Raw genomic sequence first — 22219 nt, forward strand, 5'->3', positions numbered from 1 at the left:
GTGCTGGGCTTGTGCATGAGATATTTAATTTGTTTATTAAGATAATTCCAATGAGCATGACTGCAAGGTGCAGTCATTCATTTCTGTTCCGCCCGTGAAAACCCCCCCCCCCCACGTTCGCATGAGTTGTGCTGGGTTTGTGAAGATAGTTATTTTGTTTATTAAGATAACTCCAATGGGCGTGGCTGCCAGGTGCAGTCATTCATACCTGTTCCACCGTGAAGAACCCCACGTTCGCGTGAATTATGCTGGGTCTGTGGGTGAAGTTATTACTTTGTTTATGACGATAAATCCGTAAGCCTTGTTATCAGTACATGCATACAATTTAGTTGGCAGAGCCTACTTACTTTACTATCGATTGAAAATAAAAATAAAACAGCTTTCTCAGTCCGTTAGCCACTGTACGCAGCAGGCCGGACAAAAGTGGTGGATACACTTACTGTGCGCAGTAAAGCTACATTTACAGTTCCTTTGGCGGCTGTTCGCAGCAGGCTTGGCCAGTACACAAACGGCGTACACAATGGTCAGTGTGGTGTCTGCTCCACCAAGCTCGGCAGCAATTGCCTTGATCCCGTTGGCTATTGTTCGCAGTGGGCAGGGTAAACAGTTGTTGGGGCTGCTATTGTTGTACACGCTTACGGCATATTGATGCGTGAGTGTCCTGATTGCCGAGATGGCATCCCATATGTGCATCTTTTGCGGCGCGGCCATGGACTCACGTGATGGCCACCGGGAGTGCCCTGGGTGTTTAGGCATGGCTCATCTCCAGGGAGATGTCAAGAACCCATCCCCCGCCGCACTCGACTTGCCTCTCGAGGAGAGGGGTCGTAGGGCTGGCCTGCAGGCAGCACTCGTGTCACTGACGGACTCCTCTTCCACTCATGGAGGGCAGTCCTATGGACCAGAGGGTAAGTCCTCGGGAAGGAAGCACAGTTCTTCCCATAAGCCTCCTCATAAGCACAAGAGGAGGAGAACCGCAGACGCTGGCGACTCCCCCCGCGCTCCCTCCAAGTTCGCACGTGCGGGATTCTGTAGAGGAGGAGAGTGTGTACACCCAGCTTCTGGCAGCCGTTCGTAGCCTGACAGATAGGGTGAACAGCTTTGAAACCCACCCTCGGCAGGCCGAGGCCGTCGGCTCAGCGGAGGCCTCACTTGATCACCTGCCTTCTTTTCAGGAGTAAAGGCATCCTGATGCCATTTCGCTTTATGCTCAAGGCTCCCTCCTGGGGTTTGGGCAAGACCAGGGGAACCCTGAGGGTGGGCGCAGTGGTGCTACCTCTGTAACGACCCAGGTGGGTCTCTCAAGACTCCGCCCATTTGTGCTGCTTGCCTGTTCTGTCACCTCCCTTTCTTGTCTGCAGGTCTCAGGTGTGTGCAATGACCCTGCTGATTGGGGAGGGTAGAAAGGACCTGCCGTGCCAACATCCAGGGGCTCTCCTCTCCTCTCCTCTGCTGGCTTTAGGCTTTTGTTTGGTTGTTTCCATGACTGATCTCACACCACACTTTTGGTTACATCACATATTACTGACTTACACCACATCCCATTAACTTTCCCTTAGTTTCTGTTCAATCTTATTTAATAAACCATTGTTATTCCTTTACCCTGCGTGTGGCCTCCCCAGTTTATGTTCATGCCAGAGCCAAGCATGTTACACCTCCTACCCAGAGGATTCAACATCAGGGGGTGATGGCACAGATGTCGCCGGTACAGTGGATCTGGCAGAGAAGGTTCATACTGCTGCGAAAAAGGTGGGGCTCACAATCCCGGTGCAGGGTGCTAGCCCAGCCGATGGGGTCTGGGCCGGTATTGCCCAGTCCCGGCCCATGGTGTCCCTCCCTGCAGCAGATGATTTCTGCCAAATGTTGAGGAAAACCCGCGATGCTCCGAGCAAACCTTGTCAGTTTACCGCAGGTTGCAGGAGGCTGGCTAGGGCGTCATACCCACCGGAGACTGGGTTGGGGGATATGCCACCTGTAGAAAGGGAGATGGCTGCTCTGACTTCCGCTGGACCACCGAGGTTGACAGCCCTCGGAGGGAGAGTGCCTATAATGCGTCGTAATGCTCGTGCTGCTCGGTCCGGAAATGCATTGGCGGTTCTTTTAGCTGCTGTAAGGTAGACTGTTGGTGCAGGACACCAAGGACCTTATGGATACGGCCTTGTCTGCCCTTGCCCAGATGACGCGTGACGTGGGCTCTGCCATGTCATGGGCGATTCTAGCTTGCAGGCTGATCTGGCTGGCCCAGACTGCCCTCCCTGAGAGTGTGAGGGCAGAGCTCATAAATATGCCGGTACTGCCAGCCAAGGTGTTCCATCCCGACTCACAGTCTGTGCGTGCTCGCGAGGGTGTAAAAAGGTCATTTCATCCACCCACAGCTGGAACGGCAAGTAGTCAGCACACACATACACGTGTCTGGAGACGTCAGGAACGCTGGTCGGGTAACACACGCCGGGGTTACAGCGGGCAAGGTCCGGCCCGGCCTGGGCACTATCAGGGGGAACGTCTACCCCAGTCAGGGGCAAATAGGACGGCCCGACGCGGGCGCACCCCCAGGGGTCGAAGGACTCTGGGGGGCCGTAAGTAGGATACGGGGGTCAGCTGCAGAGGTTCACATGCAGCTACGCCTGGATGGCTTGGAGAGGGGGACTTCAGACCCTTGGGTGTACAATTTTAAGGGGTAACAGACTCCAGCGGCCTCCACCCTTTTCGGGGTTCCATCCGACCACAGCAAACCTTTTAGCGGAATAAGTGGCGACACTACTGCAGAAAGGCGCCATAACAAGAGTAAGCACCAGCGAACAGCAAGCTTGCTTTGATTCAATATATTTCCTGGTCCCCGAAAAGGACGGTGGGCTACGCCCCATTTTAGACCTGCACCGCTTGAACGCGCATTTGAAAACCCTGACCTTCAAAATTCTCCAGACAAGGCACATCCTAAAGTCAATAGAGCCGGGCGAGTGGTTCACTATGATCGATTTAAAAGATGCATACTTCCAGGTCCCAATTTGTCAAGAACATTCGTTCCTCCGTTTCGCCTTTCAGGGACAAGCCTATCAATTTCAGGTCCTTCCGTTCGGCCTCTCCCTGTCCCCGAGGGTGTTCACCAGGGTAGTGGCAGCTGCCTTGGCACCCCTTCAGAGGAGGGTTTAAGGATTATGCCCTACCTCAACGACTGGCTCATATGTGCCCCATCCCGCCAGCAGGTTGTGGAGGATACAGAGTCAGTACTGTCCCACATTCAGTCTCTCGGCTTCCAGGTCGAACTCGAAAAAGAGCGACCTGAATTCAAGGCAGGAAACGTCCTTTTTGGGACTCTGCCTGAAATCTCTCACGATGAGGGAATCTCTCACCCCTCAAAGAGTAGCCGGAATCCAGGCAACCCTCTGTTAGGGTTGATATCTGCTGCGGCAATGGTGGTCCCACTGGGCCTTCTAAGGGCCCGACCATTGCAGTGTTGGCTGAATGCTTTCGGTCTTCACCCACGGAGGTACAGGCACAGAAAGCTCAGACGCTAGTGTCCACAGATGCCTCTCAGACGGGCTGGGGAGCAGTCTGGGAGGGTCGGACGGTGAGAGGCCGTTGGGAACACCCGTAGGACAAAGTACACATCATTGTCCTGGAGCTCAGAGCAATACACCTTGGCCTGAGAGCACTTCTTACCTTTATACAGGGCAAGCATGTGCTAGTACACATGGACAATCGCTCAGCCGTCTATTACGTCAATCACCAGGGGGGCACAAGATCTCGGCGTTGCCTCAAGACCGCCCAGGGTCTCCTCTTTTGGGCGTTCCCATGCCTGACCTCATTAAGAGCAGTTTATATTCCTGGTGCGCTTAACCAAGCAGCGGATTTCTATCCAGGTCAGGACCCCCTCTGGGGGAGTGGAGGGTGCATGCAGAGGTGGTCGCAAATTTGTGGGCACGCTTTGGCGTAGCCCAGGGGGATCTCTTTGCATCGAGGGAGACGACCCACTGCCAAATGTGGTCCTCCCTGAGCTATCCATGCGGCCCGCTGGGGCTGGATGCACTGTCTCACGAGTGGCCGGGAGGAATATTCTACGCTTTCCCTCCAATACCCTTGATTCCACTGGTACTGGAGAGAATCAGTACCAGGGGTCCTACTGAGTGCTGTTAGTGGCTCCACGCTGGCCAGCGAGACATTGGTTTCGAATTTGGCATCCCAGGCCAGCTTTCCTGCATCTGTGGGCCTGGCCCCTCCTCAGCCCCTGTCTCAAAGGTTGAGTGAGGCTGTGTTGCAGACCATAAGTAATGCTAGAGCACCCTCCACGGGCAAATTACCAGCAGAGATGGAGGTTATTCTATAGATGGAGGGGTCTTGACCCAAAGACCTGCACAGCGGGAGTGGTACTCCATTTCCTCCAGTCTCTTTTGGACACTAGGAGGGCAGCCAGCACCTTAAGGGTTTATGCAGCTGCGATCTCTGCATTCCATGATTTGATCGGGGGCCTGGCTATCGGGAAACACTGTATCGTGTCATAGGATACGTCCAGGCAGGTGTTTGAGGGCCCCATCTTGGGACCTTCCATTGGTATTGAGGTCTTTGACCACAGCCCCAAACGAACCGTTGAGGCAAGCTGATCTTAAGTTTTTAACAAAGAAGACAGTGTTTTTACTGGCCTTGTGCTCTACCAAGAGGGTGAGCGAGCTGCACGCACTCTCTCTGCGAGTACTGAGTGCATGAGGTGGAAGCCTGAAGATGCAGCGGTGTCACTTTGGCAGAATCCATTCTTCCTCCCCAAAGTGCTGAACCCTCAGTCAATTAATAGGGCTATTGAGCTGGAGGAGATTTCACCCTGAGCCAGCCTGTCAGGCTCAGGGTAGGCCTGGGGTGGCTCTTCACACATTATGCCCAGTCAGGGCTTTGAGGGCCTATGTGGATCGTACACAGCAGCTGGTTAGTGGACACTATTTTCCAAGCTTATTCCGGGAGGGGTTTCCCAGTTCCTGAGGGCCTGGTGGCTCAATCCACACGAAGCATGGCCACCTCATGGGCCGCTTTGAAAGGGGTTGCTCTTGCTGACACTTGTGCGGCAGCATCCTGGAGTACTCCATGTACTTTCGCCAGGTTTTATAGAATCAAGGTGACATCCACCGTGGTTGGCGCCACTGTTCTCATGACGGCTGCCAAACAGACTAGTGAAGGGGGATCCTCGGTTTCTCGCGACACTTCTGGTACTAGTCATCCGTAGTAAGACCGTGGGGACGGTCAGAGAGAGGTCGAAATAGATCGTAAGTTATGACCATAACTATGGATCTATGAGACCGAACGATGACCGTCACCCTCCTTTGTCGCTCGGAACAAACCGAAGCGAGCCATGTCCTTGCATCCGCTTTATGCAGCAGGACCTGCCTCCAATCAGTCACAGGTGACCATTTTGATATGAGTAGCTGAATGGCATCATTCGTAGTAAGACAGTGGTGACGGTCATCGTTCGGTCTCATAGATCCATAGTTAAGGTCATAATTTATGATATTAATGGATGTTTCAGAATGTTGGTCATGATGTTAAGCCAATTAAGATTGAGGGACTTAATTTATAGATCAAGTCAACCCTCCTCGCGGGCTCCGCAACCCGGCCGCGAGCAGCCCTGCCCAGCCACGGGGTCTGCAGGCCGGCCGCGGGTAGACCTGCTTATTCGTGAATAAACGTAGGCGGGATCAGAAAATGTTTGTGAATCCGGCCCCAGATCCCTTAGCTAGTCACACCCACTCAGTGGAGGACTTTCCTCCTCTCTCCCATTGAACCCCATGGTATTCACCGGCCACCAACACTTTCGGGGAAATTAATGGGAGTCAATTGAGGCTGAGGGAGGAATGTCCTCCCTAAAGTAATTGTCAATAGGCGATAGGGGGTGCTAATGTCCTTTTACCCAGGGAAACGAAGATAACATATACAAAAGCATTAAAGTAGTCCTATTTAAGGGCATTAATTCATTAAAGTAGTCCGGACAATCTACAATTTTTATTCTCAACAATGGAGGATCTTCCTCCCTCTCCTCACTGGAGAAGCCTCCACTGATATATATATATATATATATATATATATATATATATATATTTATACCATGGTCTGCGGGAATACTCGATTCTGATTGGATGCAGGGTGTGCATTAACTCCTGATATACGGACACCTGGACAAGTAGTTCCGTCAAATTGTCTGTTTACCGTTCTCAATGAATGCGCTAGCTGGCGTATCGTCTCTAAAATAGTAGTAACCATAGCAACGGGAAACAAAACAAAGCTCAGCGGACTATAATACCTCCCGCTACCTCCCGTTCTAAAGTCGTAGCTATGGTCCGTCCTAATTACTGGAGGAGTGAACAACGTTTCCGTTGCAGGAGAACCCAACGGGCGTGTAATGGTGGTTCCGGGTATTAGTCAGACCCTCAGGCGTAACCAGGGAAACAAATGTATGTTTTGTAGAAAACGTTATATTCAGATTGTAAAACGCATGAAAATATAAATTAATGGTCTTAATTTGGTCACCGTTGGTAAGTGACCGTGGTATAAGCGGGATAATGCCCTTCGAGGTGTCCATTATCAGGAATTAATGGACTTCGCGGAGGCAACCGTCCTCCGCTTCGCGTCCGACGGTTCACGCCTCCACTTCGTCCATTAATTCCTGATAATGGACACCTCGTCGGGCATTATCCCTTACTTATACCACGGTCTGCGGGAATACTCGATTCTGATTGGATGCAGGGTGTGCATTAACTCCTGATATACGGACACCTGGACAAGTAGTTCCGTCAAATTGTCGGTTTACCGTTCTCAATTAATGCGCTAGCTGGCGTATCGTCTCTAAAATAGTAGTAACCATAGCAACGGGGAACAAAACAAAGCTCAGCGGACTATAATACCTCCCGCTACCTCCCGTTCTAAAGTCGTAGCTATGGTCCGTCCTAATTACTGGAGGAGTGAACAACGTTTCCGTTGCATGAGAACCCAACGGGCGTGTAATGGTGGTTCCGGGTATTAGTCGGACCCTCAGGCGTAACCACGGAAACAAATGTATGTTTTGTGGAAAACTTTATATTCAGATTGTAAAACGCATGAAAATATAAATTAATGGTCTTAATTTGGTCACCGTCGGTAAGTGACCGTGGTATAAGCGGGATAATGCCCTTCGAGGTGTCCATTATCAGGAATTAATGGACTTCGCGGAGGCAACCGTCCTCCGCTTCGCGTCGGACGGTTCACGCCTCCTCCTCGTCCATTAATTCCTGATAATGGACAACTCGTCGGGCATTATCCCTTACTTATACCACGGTCTGCGGGAATACTCGATTCTGATTGGATGCAGGGTGTGCAGGGCCGGCGATCGGCATAGGCGAGCTAGGCGACCGCCTAGGGCGACAAATGCGTTGGGGGCGCCCTCTGGTGGCGCCCTTAATTAAAAAATATATCAATTAAAATATACGACGCGAACGGAGAAGCGAGGGGGCGCGGGAGCAATTGTCAGGGCGGCCCGATACCGTCAGCGTAGCGCCCCCCCCCCCCCCCCGCTCGCAAGACCTGTCCAGGGCGCAAGTTGAGTTCGAGTCGCCTAGGGCTCCGAAACGGCCAGCGCCGGCCCTGAGGGTGTGCATTAACTCCTGACATACGGACACCTGGACAAGTAGTTCCGTCAAATTGTCTGTTTACCGTTCTCAATTAATGCGCTAGCTGGCGTATCGTCTCTAAAATAGTAGTAACCATAGCAACGGGAAACAAAACAAAGCTCAGCGGACTATAATACCTCCCGCTACCTCCCGTTCTAAAGTCGTAGCTATTGTCCATCCTAATTACTGGAGGAGTGAACAACGTTTCCGTTGCATGAGAACCCAACGGGCGTGTAATGGTGTTTCCGGGTATTAGTCGGACCCTCAGGCGTAACCAGGGAAACGTATGTATGTTTTGTGGAAAACTTTATATTCAGATTGTAAAACGCATGAAAATATAAATTAATGGTCTTAATTTGGTCACCGTTGGTAAGTGACCGTGGTATAAGCGGGATAATGCCCTTCGAGGTGTCCATTATCAGGAATTAATGGACTTCGCGTCGGACGGTTCACGCCTCCACGTCGTCCATTAATTCCTGATAATGGACATCTCGTCGGGCATAATCCCTTACATATATTAGTGCTGTCAAGTGATTAAAATATTTAATCGCGATTAATCGCATTAATGTCGTAGTTAACTCGCGCACATTTTTTTCTATTCTAAATATTCCTTGAACTTTCGAAAAACCCTAACATTTATTATTTAAACCAGTATGATTATTCCTACCGTACGTATGCCTATACACATTACCAGGCTATCGAATAACGCCTACACACACACACACACACACACACACGCGGAGCCGGAGTGGTAATCGGGAGAGTCGGGAGAATTCCCGTTGGGCCGTTAACGTTTCGGAGCTGTCGGGCTGATTACTGCGGGATAACAATACCGCGTTTATAAAAGTTCCTTGCAGCGCCGTCCGGCAGCCTGAGCTGTGCGCCTGCAACCTCTCACTCACTCAACAAACAGTCAACGTCGCAACCAAGTCGATTTTGTCTAGAGGGGAGTAACTGAGCGGCCCCTCCCAAAGTGGTACAGCCCAGGTGGGCCTTGATCTGCAATTGGTCAGAACGACCTAACAGCTAATGACAACATTGAACTCTCGTGCAGCAGGCTCCGTATCCTTGCTTGCCACAACAAGTTTGTGCGGCGTGCTTGTTGTTTTGTTTCCAGTGTAGATAGATCCGCTATGGTGTTGTAGTTTTTCTAACGTGACTAGTTGTTGTTAGACAGCAGGTAAAAAAGAAAAGAAAAAAAAAGCCAAGCCAAAAGAGCGTTAATCGTGCTTAAAAAAAATTAATGCCGTTAAAATTGGTTTGCGTTAACGCCGTTAATAACGCGTTAAACTGACAGCACTAATATATATATATATATATATATATATATATATATATATAGATAGAAACAGTAGATGTATCATTTTATTTTGATATAATATTTCAGAATCTGTTTATTAATAGAAAACCCTTACACCTTATTGTCAATATTGTACATTTGCGTAGTGCCATCTTTTGGTCAGATTTCATATTTCGTTAAGTCCTCCCCAAATGCGTAGAGTTGGTGGAGGGCCGGTGGTGGGCCGGGCCGGTCAGAATTTTCCCGGTGGATTTTAGTGCCCCACTCCGCCCCTGCCAGCAGTGCAGGGCAATACATTTCAGATTCTTCAGTTCAATTCATTTTACCTTTCTGCATTTTTAGCAATGCTTTGCGCTTTTCATTCAGCTGTCACTTTATTTGTTTCCAACCATTTACATTTCCTTAAATGGTGTGTTACATTGTTCACTCCATTTAAACTTTGACACTTTCGTTCGAATCCCTTCGCTTGATTTAAGCCATTTAACGTTTCTTCATGTCTTAATCTATGGGGCTTCATTTAAAAACATTTTCAACCTCACTTTGTACTTCAGCACTCACCTCATTTTCTGCAGGAAATGCATTTTCTAGTTCCAAATTACATCTTTCGTTCACTGATAGGAACATCAACCAACGGGGATGGTAAACGCATCCCACCTGTTTACCTTGGAAACAGATGTAATTAACTGAAGTGTTAGTATTGAATTTTAAGAATCAAGATTGCTGAGGATTTAGCCATTGTAGGCTATACGGTAATAGGAATCCGAGATTCCTACTCTATGTCTTGTTGTCGAGTCTACTTCTACCACCAGATGGCAGTATTCAAGACATACCTATAAGGCTACGGTTGAACATAAGGACAGTTAAAAAAAAGTTTAAAGAGGTAGCCAGCAGCAAACTGAAGACATGTTGGAATACAAAGCAATGGTGGTCCAATAAAGGCTACTATATTTTGCACCTTAATTTTGTTTCCGTCAGAAGGGATGGATAATACAGCAGATGATAGTTAGCAGTTCATTAGGGCAGCTATTGACAGAAAGCTAAGGTTTGATCTTGAGCAAATGTCCTTGCTCCATGATTTAATAAAAAAATAAAAACAGTTAGCCTTTACAAAAATCCCTTAAGGTTGGCTGCAGTGAATCCCCACTGCAGTAACAGTGTGATTCCCTCTTTTAAGAAGGATTTCACAATACTCATCCGTCAACAATGTTTTTGATATTAGAGATCTGGGGCCTGTAATATGAACCTCGATTAGAGGGTTAGTGAGGTATGTTGAGCTCAAAGCCTGGGTTAGCTGGACCACGAAAGTCAATCTCTTTAAGCGTCGCTGTATCACCATGGTGAATTATGCTCGCAACCAAACCTGGTCGGGAGCAGGTTTTCAGTTTAATCTACCGTCGGCAATGCTACACAAAGAAGCCGTGCACTTACTGTAGCGCAGTTTGTCTGTGTTTGATGTTCAAAGGTGGCCCCACGTTCAACGTACATTAACCTTGAACAGTCAAGTGCCGTGTTGTCCATTATCCCTTACATAACCGCTATGTCAGTGACACAATTAGGCCTAGGCATTTTTTATTTATATTATAGATGTGAGAATTGTTAAGAAAAATGAAGCTGACAATTGACCAATGTTTACTGTTTAAAAATATTTTAAATGCAAATCATGCAAACCACAGTGAATCATTTGCTCTTGTTTCTGTTTTGAGATTCACACAGACTTAGCAGTCTTGTTTCGATGTTACAAATTGAGTTAATAAACTGAAGTTGGAAATTTTTTGCCAGCACGCCACCCTAGCCATATCATGGGCAACCGTGTTCCCCTTGGCTGTGATTTGGGCTTTGAATTCCTCGTAGAAATTCATAATAATACACTGCTCGTCTTGGGTGAAATACACCGCTCTCGCTCGATTGAGTTTGCATAAGGGTGAGTCAAATGACGCGATAAACACCCCTTTTATGTGAACGCGCATTGAACCTAAAGCGGAAAACCTGGTTCGAGTAATTGAATCTAAAGTTAGCGTTGTGGTACCATTTATGGCGACACATTAGTGCCATAATTCACTAACGTGATAAAAGATGCATTCGGGCGTATTGTATTATTCCACACGCGTAGATATTAACTGCGAGCGCGCAAATGATCTCTGCGCGCGCAAAACAGCCTCTCGCGCGCGCAAATTACCACAGCGCGCGCAAAACAGCCTCTCGCGCGCGTAAATTACCTCAGCGCGCGCAAAACCTCTCGCGAAAGATGTTTTTACGCTCTCGCTCAAATTTAATTTTGGCACTATGGGGGAGGGAACCAAGGCAGGGCGGGCTTTCCTATGATTGGCCGTTTCTGAAGCGCGATATTTGATTGACAGCCCTCAGCCCTCCTCTCATTCAATTCTGAATTGTACAGTAAATGGCTGAAAACGATAGTTACGTATTGTAACTCCAGATTCTATGAGTATAGGCGCAGCCTTTTAAGTGTCGGCCTCATTGTCCTTTAAATAGCTGAAGAAAAGCTGTTTATTGGGAGCAGAACGTCCGCCGGCGCCCGACTATATCTGCGAAATGCGGACGTTGTTGAGGCACGCCGCACGCGGACGTAATTGAGGCCCACGCTGTTGGTGGTCGGGGATTACAAAATGTTCAGTGCTATGGCTCACGCCCAGGGGTGGACTGGGACAAAAATTCAGCCCTGGCATTTTCTGTCCAGACCAGCCCACTACATTATCAGCACTAAGGGGGGGACGAGACGAACGGGAAGAACCCTGTATTACTTTATTAAAACAATTTGATCAAGTACATACATCCGAATAATAGTACAGCACTGCTAATAGCAGTTGTTGCCTTTTTTTGTTTTTGTTTGTCTCTTGTGCTGCTGATAAGAAAGGTGTGAAACCTGAACAGGAAGTTAACAGACATCCTGTGGTCGCTGCATCTCCATCCCCCATATCTACGTAGCTACAAAACGCTTGTTAAATATCACACTTGATCCAACGCTAATTTCTCTCTTGCAGTTTTTAGTCTGTGAATGTGAAAATCTTTTTGTGTAAGCCCAGCATTAGTTAAAACCAGACTCGGACAATAATGACAAAATATCCTGACAAATAATCTAATAGAAACATATTACAGACAGTAGCAGCATTAGAGCTGAAACGCATTTGTTTCAACTGTGACTCAGTCATTGTGAAACCATAAATAGAGAATTTAATTTTTTTTATCTGTAGCTGTGAGAAAAAGTCTAAGACATGAATTACTTACTCGTGGGAGTCGCGGTCCCTCACAAAGAAGTCAAGTCACAAATAGTTGTTTAGGGGCTTCTGCCTCTTAGACATGGTTCCTTTTCATCGCTATTGTCCTGCCAATGCTTTCACACATGCTATACGAAGTAGGTAGCAAATCCAGGTTTGAGTATGTTTCTTATAGAGGGGTTGGAGTTGTTTTTCTAAAGGCCTTCATGTCTGCATAGGCAAGACCCCCGACACAGACAAGGCTTCCATTATGATGGGAGCACTCGGCTGATGTGGATTTATTTCTTCTCATGTGACATCAGTTATAAAGTTGGTGTAAGCTTTAAGCTAATGCAAACATGTCTAAGAGCTATTTAAAGGAGCTCAATACCTGAGAAAAGCTATAAGCGCTTAGCTCATAGCAGTCTAGCTACTATTCTTAATGCTTGTATGCCTGTAAACCACCAAGATGCTCCTTCTTTATGATTTCTGGGATATCAATATTCAAAGAAAATGTTTGTTTAGCATTAAAGTCTTATGTTAACATAGGGATCCTTTTAATATGTATTATAAACGTTGTTGACATAGCATTTTCCTTCCCCTGCGCGCCTGTTCTCTTAATTCAACATGTGTAATAAATACACTATATGGACCTATGTGACAGGTTTTTAATTTCCGTTTCTAATTTTGCTCTGAAAGTATAGCATTCTAGTAATGCTAGATGGACTACAGATCAGTAGTAATGAGTCAGATCGTTTTGTGTGGCTGTTAAGTATATTAAGGAAAAATGTACCATAAAATTAGCTAATTTAAGCAAATGTGCCTTTGCAAGCCTTAGTCTTTGGTTCTTAATTGCAATTCTAGGCCTACATGTCATTAATTTGCCAGTAGTTCTAGTTATACAATGTTGTTGGGGGTAAAGGGGACTCAGAACTCCAGATGACACTGCATCTCTGTTACCACAGCCAGGATATGAATGAGCCTGGAACCCCCCTCCCCCAGCTTAACTTGGGACATTTCCAAAATACCTAGCCAGAGGAAGAATGATGGTTTTGTCTGTTGTCTACCTGCAGATACAGAAAGGGAGGCAGGGGGAAATGCTTCGTATTCAGATTTCACCGGTCCTCAATAGCCTTCAAGCTCCCAATAAAACCCTGCTGATAATGCTGTTGACATTTTTTAAAAAAAAAAGCCAAAAGTTGACCCTTATTTCAGTTTACTGCTACAGCTAGCTGCAAGAATATTTGTAAAGGAGGCCCATGGTGATATATTCCTGTAAATAAATCAAGGAAACATAAACTGGCATGACCAAAAGAACAAAGTTTGGTCAACTGAAACCTAGCCCTTTCAGAAGCTGAACAATGCGACCAGCATTGTTTGTTGTGGTTTGTTTTTAGCAACACACTATATATTTGATCACTTCTGTGTTGAAAGGAAAATGAGGACAATGTGGGATGGTTTATACCTTGCTGGTCTGGAGGTCTGCTATTTACTCTGGAGGGCCAGGTCCATATTTAGACTGACATGTATTAGTGACAGCTCAGCTACCATCCACATTTGATGCATTATTAGTTGACAGGGAGAACAAAATTCCCTTTTCAGAGTGAAAATCATTGCCTTTTCAATGGTCTATTTTTGCATAATTCAGCAAAACTGTAATCAACCCATTTACTATTCTAAAATAATATAATTTGTGCACAATTTTTACATTTAGGTGGGCAGGGTTTCACCTGACTGATATCAGTGCTCATCTTTTTAAGGCCTGCAGGTCTCCGTATTAATAAATATTAATTAATATATATAATATATTAATATTCCAGAGAATAGTTTTGGTGTTAACATTTTAGTACATCATTTAGTAAAAAAGTAAGCACAAAATAGTCAGTATTGATGAAGACACATGAAGCCTACACGCTAGTTAAAATATGCTATAAACAATTCATGAACAATATGAGGAAATATTTATTTGAAATGTATTCAGAAAAACCACCAAGAACACCACCACATGATTCATTTGATTAGATAAGGTAAAATCCCAACATATGTGTCTTTGTTATTTCACACCTCCTCAACTCTGTATGCATTGAAAGATTACGAATAAATAACATTTGGGATCTGACATTTGATATGTCCCTTCCCAGCAGTGTCAACTGATAGTAACAGTTTGCTTGTGGCCGATAATTTCCTCTACCATGATTATTATTGAGATAAAATATGTGTTCCAATTAACTGAATTACATTTTCAATGACATCAGTAAAAATAAAATAATCACATTTATGATGAATAAAATGCAAACTTGCTGTACAGTTCCAACATTCACACCAGCATGTTTCCTCTTTGTTTTCGTTTTTCATCAAGCTTCTCTTCCAAGCAATTAATAACGATTGGGTCCACTTTGAGATCAAACTTGTTGGCAAACCAATGGCCGTAGTTTAGCAGCCAGCGGAGCTCTGCGGCCCCATAGATGCAAACACTACGCATATGGGTGCCAGTGCAAGGGGGATAAAGTGATCCTTCTAGATAGTTCCATTTAACCAACCGTGTCTTGCTCTGTAGGTCCGTTATATCGATGTGAGTCCGCAGAATGTGGCCTGGCACCCCTGGAACCCGCACCAAGGTGGCCCAGAAGTGCTCATCTGGTGAGTATGTGTCGGCAGACCAGGCCAGAAAGTCTTTGGCCACTGGGCTAGTGGTCACAAATGCCACAAAGTCCCGTGACAGGACAAAGTATGCACTTCCAATAAACACCTGGATACTGTGAGGAGCTGCATCTTTCAACCTCGTTGTTTTCACTGGAAGCTTGTGGTACTCATAAGGCATGTTCTGCAGCTCGTACTGGAAGACAAAGCGCTGCTTCTTCAGCTCACTGGGTCGACTCGACTCCAGCATGTTGCTTCCATTGAGCGCCTTAAGCTCCATAACTAGCTCATAGTTTGTTTTAAGGGGGAAATCCTGGCCACACAAGTTGATGACATACTCCCATTTCACATCAGACTTCAACATGTCAGAGATGCAATTCAGGTCAGCATTGAGCCTGGTGATATGGGCATACTCAACAGACTCAATTTTGGATGCAATAAACAGGTTGGGCAAACAATTAGCCATGTTTTTCATGGCTTTTATAAAAGCTGGTGTCGATTTTTTGTCATAGTGAATGCAATAGATGTTGTGAGGCGCATATATCGCTCGAAGAATGCGCTCTACCATTGGTGCATTCTTGTGTACAACAAGGGAATATGCCAGGGGAAATTTCAATTCCTCATCGAACACGGGGATGTCATTGTATCGTCTTGTTTTGACAAACCTCTCACAGTCTGCGGACAAAGAGACAATCCTGTCATCTTCCAAGACCACGTTGGCTTTCCTTCGTAACTCCAAAGACTTGCCTATCTCCACAGGTTCCAATTTGTATATGCGAGTGCAGTTGATGTTGTGCCCATTGGCCCAGGTTCTGAAATAGCTGGCAGTAAATCCATAGGGCTCCAGATAGAAGCTGTTCTTCACCCTCACGTTGATGTAAACCAGCTTAAGTAAACACAGCAGCAGAAGAGAGGAAGAAAACAGGAAGCATCTGTGTCTCAACGTATGTAAGGCACCACATCGAATTGTCATTCTGCTGGGAGACAATAGAAAGAAAAGAACAGTCAGTAAATACATATTATGTCTAGTGTTATAGAATTGTTAATTAATATTTTTTTGCAGAATATTGGATTTACAGATAGCTGGAATGCTTTGTGTAACTTTTAATTCATTCCTTTACAGAAATATTGTCTACTGCATATATACTAAGGCTAAAATATTTAGCAAGCGCAATAATATAGGCTAACACGTTTACAAAACTGCACTTCAATGTGCAAGAACTGTATCTCGGATTCAGAACTCTGCTAAAGGCCTGTACTAGGCTGGAAACCCAACTGAAAGGGTGGGGTAATACCGGTTTCCTGTTTTCTTACAGAGATATTCTATTGAAGAGAAAGCGGTAAAGGAAGTTGTCAAAGGGAATTTAATTCCTACAATGGTTACTGGTTAGTCTGACATGGGTTTATTTGAAACCTATAAAAAAACACTTTTTAGTGTTTACCACTGCTGGTTGAGTTTGTGTTGATAGCCAATTGCGTGCTTAAAAATCCCAGATCCACAGACATGATCAAAACACAAATATGAAGCGAAAGAAAGAGAACAGCCCTGTGACCCAGATTACAGCTTGTCATATCTTTGAGACTAGTCGGAGGTTAGCAATGGGACCCCCAAAACAACATCTGTACATATTATAGGTGCTTCTTTTTGGCACGAATTTAAGAATTTAAACTAACTTCAAATAATGTACTTCTGTAAATCTATCCAGGAAGCATCGATGTCGCAACTTGTATCAGTCATTGAGCTAAATTTGCTGCCTTTTCTGTATTGCTTCTCTACTGATTCTCTATACACTATTTTCTGGGGTATCGCTCACAGCCATTGTGAATGCTTTTTCAGTCGTTTTTAGCTAATGACCCTAGGGCATATGGCCACTGCTGGAGTCCGTCAATCTAGCAGCAAAGCCCCAAAACGAAAACTAATAAATTACATCGGAATGTATAAAACGTATATAGAATATATAGGCCTACTATTTAATCAACCCTGGGATTATTAAATTCCTGAACATCAGGAGGGCCTTGCACATATGAACCATGCATTATTCTCTCAACAAGCTCCGGATCGACCGGCGTTGGAGCATCGGATAGTGACATCTCATTGTAACTTCATTTTTTCCTGGGCTTATCATAGTTGTCAAATAGCATATGGCTACAGAGAACTGTTGCTTGTTGGTACAGGCTTCTAATATATTTTCATTTGGTTACATTAATGTTCTGTTTTTAGTTTGTCATGTCAAGCAGTTAGGGCAACCTCTCAACCTGTTTTGAACGGCTAAATATTAGTAAGTCAACCAAGTGCTAGGCCTGCAGGAGGCTAAAAGTGAGTTCAGTATCCAGAGGTCTATTAAATAAACATACGTCCTATCATCCTCCTTTCCCCAATAGTAGGCGACTAATAGACATGACTGATTGGCGCAACATCGATATCCATGCATTTCATCGGGACATACAAACTGTAAAGTTATAGAAGTGGAAGACAAGAATAAAAGACACCTTGCCATGTAGGTTCGTTCTGGTGGATCCGCAGCGTGCCATTAGTCTTCTACTGCCCAATGACTGAGAAGGCAGCAAACACCAATTCAATGTAGCTCAATGTAATGTTGTGCAAGTGATGGGAAATTATCGCATGATTATAAACCATCATTACGCACGTTGTACTAGTTTCCATAACACGAGAAATTAAGTGACACAAAACGACTTACCAAAACTGTGCATGCAATCAGAAAAATTCAGAATATTAGTCCAACGTTAAGTTGTCCTGATCGGGCCAACAGTTGCAACAAGCCGAGGTGGAGCAGCGGCAGCAGCAGCACCGGCCGACGCACTTTGGGGCGGCGTGTAACCGGAAGGTTGTTAGTTCGATCCCAGACTCCTCCTAGCTGAGTTTCGAGGCGTCCCTGAGCAATACGCCTGTTTGACGGCTCCCGACGAGCTGGCTGTCTCCTTACATGGTTGACACCGCCGTCGGTGCCTGAATTAATATGCGTGTATGGGAGAATGTTAGGTTAAGTGCGTTGCGTGGCCACTGGTTAGAAAAACGCTGTATAAATGCAGTCCATTTATATTTACACACACGCAAACAAGGCGTGTAGTCACCCAGCAGTTAGAGACTATTTGAACAGGGAGCCTCACAGCGCCTCTGCCCACTGCTGCTTATGGCTGTATTATTTTAACTTGCTCTTTTGACCACCCAATATTACTCTGTAGCACTAAGTCATTATTTTGCACCATGAAGACTGCGTTTTCTGTTATGTATAGCCTACATATTTTTATATGTACATAAACATTTTGTATGTTTGTGTTTGTCTACACAATATTTACATTTCTCTATTCTTTTTAGGTCCGTTTATGGGGGGAAAAAACGTGTTGAAACAATTTCAGTTACTACTTTTTGTATGAACAATATATTATGTGTAACAGAAATAAAATGTTTAAAATAAATAGGAACAAGGACCAACTTCAGTTATGCACACAACCTTTTATTATGTCAGGGAGGGTCAACAATGGTTCCATTGATAAATATATTGTGAAAGACAACAAGCATGTTTAATGTTATATTGTTTGGCAATGACTGTGTGATGTGTTGAAAAGCTACACCTCAAAACAAAACGAACACATATGCACATGTGAATTCAAAAAACAATAATTATATAAACACATAATGCTGTATTGTTATCAATATCGAATTAATCCCAATTAGAATTCTGTAAAAACAATTCCCACTTCAGCTCCATCGTCCTGTTTGGCATTAACTCCTCATCACGGACCAAATGGATGCTCTTAATCTCCATCGGAAGATGCATCGTAGTCACAACTGTGGAAAGAGCGGTGGTATACATTTAACCCAATATAAAATCTCATTATAAATGTTTTAGAAAAGTCTAGTCACATATTCAGAGCAACGCCAGGTGGGAGATGGACAGACTTATTAATTATTGACGAGGAACTACATGCTTCAGTGGCTCCAGTCTTCATTGGTATAGTGCTGGGCCGTAATGACTCAGATGTGGTGCCGGTAGTGCGGCGGTGTGGCAGCAGGCCTATATCCAGATGAACACAGACCTGCACTAGGGCTGTCCTCTTTAGGGTTGTCAGGGTTGTCAGTCCCAGTCGTCTCCATTTCAGCATTGACCTTCCCCGGGTTCAAGAAGATACTGGAGAGGGGCAGTGGGTTGTCGGGTGCCTGATAAAACAAGTTTTCCTGTATACGGGGCAAATCATTAAACCAAATACTTCCTTAATCACAGCAAGTAAGTAAGCCATTATTTCAAGCAGATAGAGGAAGTATTCAAATATATTTTTTTGGGGATCGGTAAATGGTTTGAGTACCAGGGCTTAGAGAGTACTATGAAGAATCACTGTGAACACTGGTTCTTTATAAAAACTACTTAACCTTACTTTAGAACTTTACAATCTTTTTTTAAAAAATTTCCAAGCATACACAAAGTGGGCTGCCTATTCAAGCCATCGAAAGCAGTCCTGAATTTGCCTGAACAACGGTGAAGGTGACATTAACATTGTGTTCTTTGTATGTGTACACTAGCCTGGCTCCGCCCACCTAAGTACTTCCGCTCAATTTTAATTTCCCTTCTGAGATGAAGTACGAGAGTCTGGTAGGACCAGGCCATGTGTACACCATATAACTGTAATCAATTGTCAAAACAAATACATGGATATAAAGCTTGCCTGTATTTTTGAGTCCGGTGTGTGTGGATATATCAAGCTCCCTCAGAAGCTGTTAATATTCAAGGGGTGTTATCAGGTTTTTTGGACTTTTCCCTTTGCCCTAGGCTGTTATATGACATATGTATACATGTTTTACATCTGCTAAGCTAGAAAAGTCGATGTCAGAGTCAGGGTGAGTATTCGCGCCTGCCGAGAATGCCCCTCAATAAGTGGGTGAAACAGCTAGTTTTTGAAAGATGCTGAAATTTCTTTTGCAGAAATGCATTGTGAGAATAATAAGGGGTATTTTTAACAAATAGGCATGTAACCCTATTCTAGCAGTACCCCCAAATGCAATTATTAACCCTAAAAAAAACATGATATGGGATCTTTAATAGCGTCGGTTGGGAGGGTCTATATTCGGACAGTTACACATCTAGATTTCCATTATAAACATGCAGGGGAGGATTTAATGGGGTATCAACGGAAGAATTGATCACCACAGACTTGAACTTTGATTTGGCAAGGTAACGTTTTTTAGCAACTAGTAACATTAGGTTTACTTTGTTAAACAGCATATTATGTTTGCAGCAAAATAAATGACTTATTATATATGTAGTACCGCGTTATAGTGGCATAGAAGACGACAAAGCAGTCCTCTTGGTTCTGATGGTCCAATGACCGCCAGAGCACAAGTGATGGTATGAGAACACTGAAGACGTGTCTCACCAAAGATACACAGAAGCTACTAGTTTGATGGTATGCACTATGAAACCTTTGTTGAGCAGTGGACTTTTACAAACATGGTATTGTGCAGCAGTTTCCTCTCTGACATCAACTTATTTAACATTTTCCATGTGGGCTGGGGGGCCCAAAGTGCACTCTTAATAATGTATGGCCAATACCGTCCAAGAAGTGCCCCACTGGCAGGCAAGAAGTGTTGGCACTTGATAAACGCAGCCCTATATGGTCTATGTTTAGATTTTAATTTAAATGTACTACAATGGATAACAAAATGACCCTGAATGGCCGGGCACTTTATGCAAATGCTACTACAAAGGACCATACAGGTCTGGGTGACGTAACCATTACAAACAGCCCTTACCAATACTGCCGATGCTTCCTCAGAGAACACAGCATGTGCACACCTGGCATAACAACAAGGACTATGGTCTTTGGGATGAGAAATGTTGTGAAATCCCTCAAATGATAACCGACCCAACTGACGGACCCACAGTGATTCCAAAACACGGAAGTGCTCTGTGGCCGTTTATGGCAGGCGCTCTAAAAGCTCTTTGGAAGAAACATTACAAGGAAGTCCGTTTGACAGACTTTATTGCTTACAGAGGTTTGAGAAAAGCCAGGGGACTGCTGCAATGGTTTGAGCACCCTGACTGGTATTGCCCTTTAAAGTATGATTATGAACGTCAAGGTACAATGTGCATAATATTTTAATATTGCTGAATGACATAATGTTTCTACTTCCATGTTATCTATGCGGCATTACACCAGTCCAATGGGTTCAAATCTCGATGTTCTTTTGTCCCAAGAAACCTGGGCACAACTTTGCATACTTAGTATACTATCTTGCCCCCAAATAACTATTTTTATTTTATTTTTTGTATTTTGTTAAATGCATTTAATTACATTTTAATCTGCCTGGTGTTGACTGCTCTAGGTGCCCTAACCCTATATACTATTAATACTATTTTTTTCTCTGTTCTCATGTTACATTTGATTTGATATCTTAAAAAAGAATAATAATATGGACAGGTCAGAAATCATAAAGAGGACTACTACAAGCTACGACATTTAATATGTTCAGCCTCAAAAAATGTATGCATGATACAACGCTAGTAGGCTTAGTAGTAAAAAAGACAACGTAGATTAAAGAGTTTTTTGTGGCATTAGTGTAAGACGATGCTTAATATACAATTACAGGGAACATTGGCCAACTGAATGAAACACTGTTCATTTAAGTTCTACAGTAACTTGTAGAGGTTAAGAAATTCTGAGGAGTGTTATTTGGGATGGGATTGGTAATGTCAGTTCTTCTTCAGTTCTTATTCATTATTAGGACTAGGGTCAACAGTGGTTGTGCAGAGGACAATTATGGATTTTAGGCATGTGGTTCTATTTAAAGCAGCTTAGACTTACCTTCCAAAGCAGGTGTAGAGCACCACCACCTGGGGAGAGCACCACTCTCGGGTCCCTGCCCGTTCCAGAATATTCTCTCAGCCCTGCTGTGTCACTCATTGTTGGGATTGGGTCTTTCACGGTGTTAACCGTTTTTCGCTGGCAGATCCTAATGGTGGATTTCCTCCCGTGTGGATGGCCTTTGCCTTTGTCAGTGGCTTCCCCAGGTAGACCCAGTAACAGCCCGGGGAGAAGTCTGCCCTTCAGAGCCTGCTTCAGAGCAGAGTTGCGGTTCATCTTCCCACCTTTCTGGCCTGAACCGTGGCGGACCTCCAACCTCCCTGAAACACCTTGCTTCTTAGTGAGTTCTGATACATGTCTGGAAACTGTGGAAGTAGATGGCAGGCCTGGTTGCTGGCTCTCAGTGACGCTGTGAGGCAAACAAGAAGATGAGATGGCCTTCCTCGACTGGATTTTCTCTTGCAAATGATGGTGCTGCTGGAGGAGGGACAGCAGCCTCCTCTGGAGTGATGCTAGAGATGTGAGCTCCTTTCTCAACACACGTTGGCAGACGGTGGCAGACGCAATCCTGCCCCAACAAAGCATCATTAAGAGTTGAAGTTCACATTAAACCAAAATGTTGACGA

At 44.9% G+C, this 22219-nt stretch overlaps 2 protein-coding genes across 7 annotated transcripts in view; both read right to left on the minus strand.

The window, feature by feature from the left end:
- Positions 1-12088: 12088 nt before the first annotated feature.
- On the minus strand, positions 12089-17857 carry gcnt4a (glucosaminyl (N-acetyl) transferase 4a). Of its 5 annotated transcripts, none has more exons than XM_056592966.1 (3): positions 17474-17857; positions 17265-17327; positions 12089-15748 (listed from the first exon to the last, which is right to left on the minus strand). In XM_056592966.1, the coding sequence occupies exons 2-3, from the start codon at positions 17270-17272 to the stop codon at positions 14452-14454; spliced, it is 1305 nt and encodes a 434-aa protein (XP_056448941.1). In that variant the 5' UTR covers positions 17273-17327; positions 17474-17857; the 3' UTR covers positions 12089-14451. The 5 variants fall into 5 exon arrangements, with proteins under 5 accessions (XP_056448941.1, XP_056448940.1, XP_056448942.1 ...); XM_056592965.1 differs by having other exon boundaries at positions 12089-15751; XM_056592967.1 differs by lacking the exon at positions 17265-17327.
- Positions 17858-18203: 346 nt separating this feature from the next.
- The window catches only part of LOC130384667 (ankycorbin-like), a 28312-nt gene continuing 24296 nt past the window's right edge, over positions 18204-22219 (minus strand). Inside the window, exons 10-12 of one of the 2 annotated variants that reach the window (XM_056592973.1) lie at positions 21594-22161; positions 18834-18972; positions 18204-18585 (exon numbers count right to left, since the gene is read on the minus strand). In XM_056592973.1, coding sequence (XP_056448948.1) covers positions 18458-18585; positions 18834-18972; positions 21594-22161 — 835 coding nt within the window. In that variant the 3' untranslated portion in view covers positions 18204-18457. The remainder of the gene's footprint in view (positions 18586-18833; positions 18973-21593; positions 22162-22219) is intronic. The other variant, XM_056592972.1, reaches the window with a different exon arrangement.

Source organism: Gadus chalcogrammus, chromosome 6 (genome assembly GCF_026213295.1).
Source record: "Gadus chalcogrammus isolate NIFS_2021 chromosome 6, NIFS_Gcha_1.0, whole genome shotgun sequence".
Taxonomy (NCBI): Eukaryota; Metazoa; Chordata; class Actinopteri; order Gadiformes; family Gadidae; genus Gadus; species Gadus chalcogrammus.